At 32.3% G+C, this 8,969-nt stretch overlaps 1 protein-coding gene across 1 annotated transcript; it reads left to right on the top strand.

The window, feature by feature from the left end:
- Positions 1 to 2,721: 2,721 nt before the first annotated feature.
- On the top strand, positions 2,722 to 3,951 carry LOC139848316 (uncharacterized). The gene is made up of 2 exons (XM_071838049.1): positions 2,722 to 3,312; positions 3,638 to 3,951. Exons 1-2 carry the CDS (start codon positions 2,818 to 2,820, stop codon positions 3,830 to 3,832), a joined length of 690 nt encoding a protein of 229 aa, XP_071694150.1. The 5' UTR covers positions 2,722 to 2,817; the 3' UTR covers positions 3,833 to 3,951.
- Positions 3,952 to 8,969: the final 5,018 nt, after the last annotated feature.

Raw genomic sequence — 8,969 nt, 5'->3', positions numbered from 1 at the left:
ATAAGATATATAACTCATACAAAACGACAAGGCGTAACAAATAAAACGACAATAATCTAGGTGGTTATCAGTATATATGGTTAATTAATAGAAATAGAATCTTGTGATCGACAGTTGATGACATTTTTTGAAAAGCTTCATAAATAACTTCAAGATTAACAAAATTAGCTAGGATGGAATTGGTTGTTATCAAAAACTTTATCGTTAAAAAAATAAATTAAATATAAAAGCATAAACAAAATCCGGAAATGAGATAATCTGATAATCCACGTAAGCAAGTCGAATCTTTACAAGACCAATTCCTTCTCCATGTCAACAGTCTCTTGTTCTACCAATCCCAAAAATATCTTCAGATGGGACCCACGCACCGTAACCTACACCACACAAAAAATATATTTTTAAAACCACGAGGAAGCCCCCTTCATGTTCTCTACCACATTACACGTGGCACTAACTCTCCGCATTACTGACCACAAGTTTCGGCGGTGGAAATTTCTTTAATTGATTTCCTACTCTATGTTAAAAGACGAATGTACCCCTATAACATTTCTATATTACGTATATTTAATTTAATAGTTGTATCACAAAAAATATACTTTCAAAACATAAAATTTTGCACCAGTGAACTTAAAAATTATGTTAAGTTACATTTTATAATATTATATTGAACTGATTTCTCTATTAATTACTCGGTCTTTGCAAACAACTCTATTGATATATGATTAATCTCTATGAGGTGATATCGTATTGTCGTATCGTTCTAATTTTTTGCGGTAATACTAATAGAAGAATGACGGATGAATGATCGAATGGTCGTGTGGTTATCTTATTTGGAAGAACCGTAACCAAAAAATATTTAAAAATAAGTGTTGGAACCATTCGGTTGCATTTAGTGAGATTCAAATATCAAGCTACGATTGAGTCGCGGAGAGATGTAAGTCGAAGAAAATTGATTAGCATAATTGGTTGCATAATCCTCATGTGTTCTTATCGTGAAATTGGTCATTATGGTTACTACATTAGCAACATTTTGGCCTTGTATCTTGTAATTAATCGTGGTCTTATGTAACACTTATCGTGGTCTTTTGTCTTGAGTTGCATTGTCTAGGCTCGATAGCATTATGTAGCCTATTGAGATTTGTGTTTGTATATTGGTATAATTCAATAAAACTGCTTTTCCGAAAAAAAAGATATTATCGTCGTATTGTACCTTTAAAACACAAGACTACAACGATATATTTGGTATTTGGATACACGCATATGCAAATGTAATACTAGTACCATTTCTCTTATTTATCTATTACCATAAACTAATATTATAAACTAATGAAATGACCCGTAGAATTACGAGTTTGTTTAAACGAAACAGTTTAATAATATGTTTTAAGTATTAAGTGAACGTAAATGCTAAAGTTATTTAATTTAATGACCCGTGAAACCACAGAGTCCGACTAAGAAACTCGTCAGCTGAACATTTCATTAAACACCTAAAATGCATATTAAACAATCCACATCTAATCATAAGAGATAATATCGATTGTCATTTTATTTTAAAAGTGTAAACTAAAATATAAATTTAGAATTAGTTTCCTTCTACCTAGCTTTTATACCTTCTCGTACTCAATTCAAAATTATTAATTAAAATAATTCAAAATTATTTAATTTTAATAATTAAAATAATCATTAATAAGATTTAATAATAATAATAATTAATTAATAAGATTTAATTTTAATTCACAATTATTTAAATTAATGACATCATCCACCATGCTTAGATTTTTTTATTTTTCGTTTTAATTTTTTCTTAATAAAGAAATTACTCTAATAATATCATCATTATAGGATTTTAATATTAACTATAGATAGATAGATTATAAATATGAATCTTATGTTAATACTTAAACTCACAAAGTTATACTCGACTTGATTAGATACCACGCGATCTTAGCTAATATTAGCCTGTTCATATTCATTTCATTCTACAAAATGGTTTATATTTTAATTTTAATCAACCTTAAAACCTAAAACTTACTTTATTGATACACTCAACATAATTAAGATTCTCATCATGATTAACACAATTATATGAGTGTTTTTCAGAAAGCAAATCAAAAAGTTTTTATTATAAGGGTTCAATTATAGTCTTACTTATTTTAATATATATATATATTTTTTAAATTTTAGATTTAAATTAGTGTTTGTTAATTACTAATGTATATACTAAACTGACCAATCTAATTGATAAACGTAAGAATTTAATGATTTGTGTTCAAAATCTTTTTTCAATGTGCATTATTAAAAATAACAATATAAAATTTTGCATAATAATCTATATTTTACTGTATCTTTTAATAGTGATAAACTTAGTAGAGAGAGACACGATCTTATCTAGTCGCAGGTTCTATACCTGCGGATGAAGTAGTGACTTCTTCTAATCTAGGGTACGAGAAATGATTGTCTACACTCCACCTCTCCATATTCTACATTCGTGTGATTGGGTATTGTCGTTATTGTTGTCGTCGTGATAACTTCCTTTAAATGCGAAGCTCAATGAAAAGACGATCGGTTTGGGGTTCCATTTTTTCACAATTTACCATATGCTCCATACAATAATATAGTGGCAGTTTCGTAATAATACTTAAAATTCTAGGTAATTTAAAATCTAAAAGCAAGTTGCCCTTTTTTGCTGTTGGTTTAACATCCTCTATTTTATCTCCCTCTCCCTACAATTTCATTTCGTTTTGAGTATTGTTTGAAAAAGGAGAGTTAAGTTTCTAGAGAGAGAAAATTTAAGATCTACGTTTAGTTTGTCGAAAAATGATGAAATCGTGTGAGCTTTGCAAATTAACGGCCAGGATCTACTGCGACTCAGACCAGGCTTACTTATGCTGGACCTGCGATACTAAAGTCCATTCCGCTAACTTCCTTGTAGCTAGGCATTCGAGAAACCTTCTCTGCCGTGTTTGCCAGTCTCCGACGCCGTGGACCGCTTCCGGTGAAAGACTCGGTCCTTCCGCCGTGTCCGTGTGCGATAAATGCGTGTTTCGCGGTACTTCCGGCGACCGAGAAGAAGAAGAGAGTCACGGCGTGAATGATGTTTCTGTTGACGATGATGATGAGTACGACGCTGATGAAGACGGTGAAATTGAGCTTGATAACGATGATGATGACGATGGAGATGATGATATTCAGGTGGTGCCGTTGTGTTGTACGCCACCTCCGGCGGCTAGTTCCTCCAGCTGTGACGATAATTCCGTTTTGGTTAAGCGAAAACGAGAAAATGTACTACTAACAGATCTCTCTTCTTCTGAGGTATAATTTCAAAATTAAAATTATTCGGCTTCGTATTTAAAAAATATTTTTAATTTTAATATATATATATATATATATATATATATATATATATATATATATATATATATATATATATATACTACATCAAAATTGTGCATCTAAATATTAGGTCTAATTAGTAAACAGATAAGTAAATCACAGAAGAAAAATGAGAAAAAAATGAAACTATTTATGTATATTGATTATTTTTACAGTAGAAGTTAATTTTGTCAGAAATAGTGTATTGTAGAATTTATGTTAATTACTATTATTTTGTTTGTGAAATGAAATGGAATAAAATTAGGATGACGTGGATTGCTGTTCGGAAGTAAGAGGAAAGAAAGCGACATTATATCAGTTTCTGCCGTCGAGTTCGGAGGAGAAAATGAGGAGTTCTGATCACCTGGAAGAGATCTCCGGCGAGAAAAGATGTGAAGAAGCGGTTGGTGTGTGTAAAGACACGAGAGCCGTTGGATTAGACCTCAACTTATTAGATTAAAACTATAGAAGTATTATTAATATTAGTTAATTTGTTAGTACGGAGTATATGTAGTACTTAGTTGTATTGTATTCGTAGATAGAAGCAAATATTAGTAGGATTTTACGTGTTGATCTCAATTAACTTGTTGTCGTTTAATTAAACAATAGAATACCAGAAAAGTAGAAGTTTGGATGAGAATCAGATGAACATAACACCATGGTTTTATTTGGGGTTGGTTATCATTAGTGAATTGATTAAACGAATTTGTTTATTGGAATTGTACTTGTTTTATCTCAACTTTAAAGGAAGAGGTTTGGCTTGGTTTGTAACATGTAGAATAATTATTGATTCTGAATTTTGAATTAATTTAAAGTTTTATTTTATCAGTATTATAAATATAAAAATTTGGCTGAATTTTGACTAGTATAATTAGGAAATAACTTTACAAAACTAAAAATCTTGATTTGGAATTTACAAACTAGTATAACCGGACTTTAAAAAGCCAGTTTTGTCATGTGTCAATCCAGACTCACATTTCGAACTCCGGCTTGTGTCCACTTTCTCCAGATGGCACCAGCTTTCAGAGTGACCAGACACTTTTTGTCACACGTGCTCAAAACCTGCTTTTCAACGCCGATTTGCAGGTTCTTCTTTTGTAATACTGAAACTGGCATTTGGAAAGCCGACTTAAATTATTGACTCAATCCCTGTCTTATCATGATCAAATTTTTTTACCTTTTTACTTCTATTTATACCACCATTATCTTCAATCCAATAACAACATCACAAACAACACAGTTACATTTCAAGCACATCAAACTTAGATTTATACATAAACAAGATGTCCAATTTTGAAAATGATGGATGAGAATACCTTCTGGATGTCGATGATTCCGACCTCACTTATTTAGGTATGCAACACACTCATCCTGTATCGCTTACAAGTCTGACTCAAACCGTTTTGGTGACGACCCGGTCGCCGCCCCGTTCCCCGACCCGGTCGCCACCATCCCCCAAACCTACTCGTGGAAAACAAAATCAACCTTTTACACCACCACAGTTGATGATTCGTTTACACTAGGTCTGTGGCTTGACGCCATGGAGTTTTTATATCCATACGGAGGTAAAAAATAATATTGTTTGGTTATGCAATACAAACCTAAATAACTTTTTGACATTTTTTCTATAATTTTTTTGTGACTGTAGGCAACTCTAATATAGCAAACATTCTGGGACAGTGTAGGTGTAACTGGGTCAATCAAGTTGTTGGTGTTGTCAAGATGTGTGTTACAAATTGTTTGGGTGATCTTTCTGTACGCTGAAAGTGAGTTTACATGACCCACTTATATTTTTTTTTTAAATTGTATTGCACTCACTAAAGTGTAGATCAAAAGGATCCTACCTCTCCATTCTAGATATGACCACTTGTTTCGAAAGATAAGCTGATAAGAAACATGCATGCTTAATAATTTGGAAGTTTGTCGGTATAGGAATTAAAAGTCGTCTTTAGGAAAATCCTACTATCTTATAAAGTATTAAAAATTAGTATTAATTGTGATATTAATTTATTTAGATTCCATGTCAAACTTAACCGCCTACGAAGAAGGTGCGGAATGCAGTTTCTCTCCCACAACATTGGAATCCGGAGAATTTTTCTTCTACAAAAGTAATAAAAATAAAATAGATCTAAACCCTAATGAGTCTCGCCTGGAATTGGCAATTCCTGATTCTTGTAGTCGAAGGAGCCGGATGACTTCAACTGACCCAGAGATTTCATTGCTTTTAGAAATATTTTACTCAAATGAACTAGGATTCGACCCTCTTCACGATCCAATAGGAAGAGTCAGTCTAAATGAACTCCTTCACATGGAAGATGAAATACGGGAAGAATATCCAACTATTTTCCGATATCTGTATTTGATTAAATTTATTCCCGAATAAAAATCGATACATTAGACACCTCTATAGAGAATTCATTAGACACCTCTATTCCTCGGGTTTTTTGTTTTCTAAGTTTCATCATAAATTCATGAGTGATCTATGTAATCATGTTCAATCTCTCTACAAACTCTCAAAAGAATGCGAGGAAGAAATTTTTCTCAAATATCGAGACGAAGAAATCGAGATAAAATCTAATTTGAGCTTATTCATAAGTTTTCTGCCTCATATCAATAAAAAAGAGTTTTTCAAAATCCGCATCAACCGTTATGTTGCAGTCATGATTTTAAAAGTAGAATTTTAGGTCGAAAACAAGGAACTTAACCCATTTCTAAATATGGAGAACACGATTTTTTCTACTTTGATCCAGCATCTTTTATAATCAAAAGATTAATAGAAGTTTTTTCCGGATTCCAACGATGACAGAATAGAATTTAATTTCTTTGAAGGAAAGAAGAAAATCTATTCCGAAGTCGTATGGATTCTCACTGCGTCCAAATTTCCATATATGACTCCTCAACAAAAGATTATCCGAGAAATATCAGAAAATCTAAAGTTTACTATCGGAGATCCTGATGCTGAAGAGGATTGTATTTTTCAAGATATAGTGTCAAAACTTCTTTTCGAACTTAATTATCGCGATGAAGGATCAAGGGATGGAATATCGAACTCCAAGAAGGTTAGGAAAGCCTTAGTTTAATTCATGGATGACATCCAGGATCTGTAAAAGCATGAGCGAGAAATGTTGAGTGAATTCGAAAGATTCTCATTACGACCCGTTGATTTACTTTGGATGGTCAAAAGGTCTTTAGATTCGCATTTATTTCCTCGTCACTTTTGGAAATTTGTTGTAGGATCTTCGGAACCCCTGTGTAATCATTAGGTTATTATTAGTAAAAAATAATATATTTTATTTTATTTCATTTAACATTTAATATAAAACTCTAAAAATATATAGAAAAACTTAATAAATCGGGCTAGATAAGATTATCATATTTGAAACCCAAAAAGGTTTGTCAAATAAAAACCCGATACCCGTGTTTTAAACCAAAAAAAAAATCCGAGAGTTGGGTCGAGGAATGAGCCCGCCAAACCGCACGAACCCATTCCCCTTATCTTTTCTTTTTTCCTTTTTCTTTCCCTCCTCCTCTTTTCTCTTTCTCTTTTCCTTTTCTTCTTCCTCTCTTATTCTTCTTTTTTTTTCTTTGGCCGAATCACACACACCCCCACATTCATCATTTTTTGACCAAAACAAAGGATTCGAAGCTCAAAACCTATTCTCTCGTGCCGCCTAAACTCAATTCCTTGTCCAATTTCATTTTAAGGAATTCTTCTTGCTTAGAAATCGAATTTTGACCTAGGATTTAAAATTTGACTTTTGTCAAAATTATGTTTTATGATTGATTATGTGTTCTTACATGCTTAGTTAGGAAATGTGGTTATTGTATGATAGTTTTTAGGTGCGATTAAGGCATATAGGTTCACTTTTAGCACACGATTCGTTCATTTAGGTCTCGACTTGAAGTATGGTGAGTTTTTGGATTTTTAGTTGGCTTAATGATAATGAACTAGCTTAAATGAGTTGTTCACAACAACTAGTTACTTTGGAACAAGGATTTAGATCCAAATTGTTGAAAACTAAAAGTTTGAAAAACGTATGAAGTAATCTTTCGAGTTAAATCTAATGTTAAAACATTTTTAAAACTTTTAATAACCCGAGGATTTACTGAAATTTGGGATATCTTTGACTTAAAATAAAATTTGGAACCTAGTCTTTGAGCTTCCTAAAGTGTACGTTCTTGACTAATATTTTTCAAAAATTTTGGTAATAAACCGAAACTCGTAACCATTGTTATAGAATAGTGATAACGCCCAAATTATACATATTTTTATAAATCATTTAAGGCGTTATATTGATATTTAAACAACATTTCTAATACATTTATATCAAAAAGTGAACAAATCATGTAAAAGGGTATTTTGATGTGTTTGTTTAGTAAATGCAATAAAAACAGACTAAAAGTAGAAATAGCAGTTAGAGACCCCGGCTGAAGGACAACGGAGTCGCCGACTGGTTTAACAGATTCCAGAATGTTCCAGAATTGAGCCAGAAGTCGAAGAACTTGGAACCTAAGAAAAATATACCAGAATCGTCGGCTAAGTTATACAAAGCCGCCGGCTAAAATCCTCGTTACTTGTACGTAAAGCCCAAGTCAGAGATCAATAAGGAAACAGATCTGTATTGGATTATAAAAAGTCTGAGCCGCCGCCTAGATCATCGCGAGCTGCCCAGAATGGCGGTTTCGAAAGCTTCAAGCTCAAGTTTCACGTATGGACTAAGTCATAGTAACAAGAGCCGCCGACTAACCTAAGCTTAGCCGCCGGCTAGAGAGTCGGTCAAGAAAATCTATAAATTAACGCTTCCAGTTCATTATTCAATGTACAGTTTTCTGGTTTCTAATTAGATCACGAATTTAGGCTTGTTTTTCATTCTTTCATATTAGTTTAGCTTTTGAAGGTTCAAAACTTTGGGATTCATCAAGTTTGATTCTTTCTTTTTAATTCGTTCATCTTTAATAAGAATTATTCTGGTATGGTTTCTTTAAAGTTTTCTTTTCTTTTTTTTATTGCTTTTACTTTACTTATGTGCTAAAACCCCAAATACGTGTTTGAATAGATGTAATACCTTGTAACAGTTGCACAACTTATGAAAATCATTAAACTGTTAAAAAAACGGATTCTGGGAATCAAAGCCGCCGGCTATGATAACCAGAGTCACCGGCTTCATATGTATAATTCAAACAGTTTTATTCATAGAATTAAAATATATGATATGAAAGAGCTTTCAGTAAAAATTCATCATTGCTGTCGGCTATGATGAATACAGCCACCGGCAAACTCGTATAAATATTACAAATTCGATAGAAAATCTTGGTTAACTATCTAGGTCTTGAGCTTAGTTAAATTACCACTGTTAATCTGATTTGGTTTGAATTCATGAATTAAATAGTATTCTTTAATAGCACATCACTAAGATTGAATCTTATTATTTAAGCTTAAGTTTGATAAATATAACCGAGTTGAATTAGTGGTGAGGATTATAGCTAGTAACTATAATCAATGTTTAATCAATCATATTAAACTATCTATTAGGTCTCAAGCCTTCAGTTTGAATTAGACATCTTATCTAGGATTAGTTTGATCAACTAGTTTTAGG

Source organism: Rutidosis leptorrhynchoides, chromosome 5 (assembly GCF_046630445.1).
Source record: "Rutidosis leptorrhynchoides isolate AG116_Rl617_1_P2 chromosome 5, CSIRO_AGI_Rlap_v1, whole genome shotgun sequence".
Taxonomy (NCBI): Eukaryota; Viridiplantae; Streptophyta; class Magnoliopsida; order Asterales; family Asteraceae; genus Rutidosis; species Rutidosis leptorrhynchoides.
This window is presented reverse-complemented; position numbering and strand designations above follow the sequence as displayed.

Bases quoted from the DNA above. Each gene is read 5' to 3' on its own strand.
- LOC139848316 (XM_071838049.1), top strand. From the start codon at position 2,818: ATGATGAAATCGTGTGAGCTTTGCAAATTAACGGCCAGGATCTACTGC. The intron at 3,313-3,637 runs GTATAATTTCAA...GAATAAAATTAG, and splicing joins CAGATCTCTCTTCTTCTGAG to GATGACGTGGATTGCTGTTC.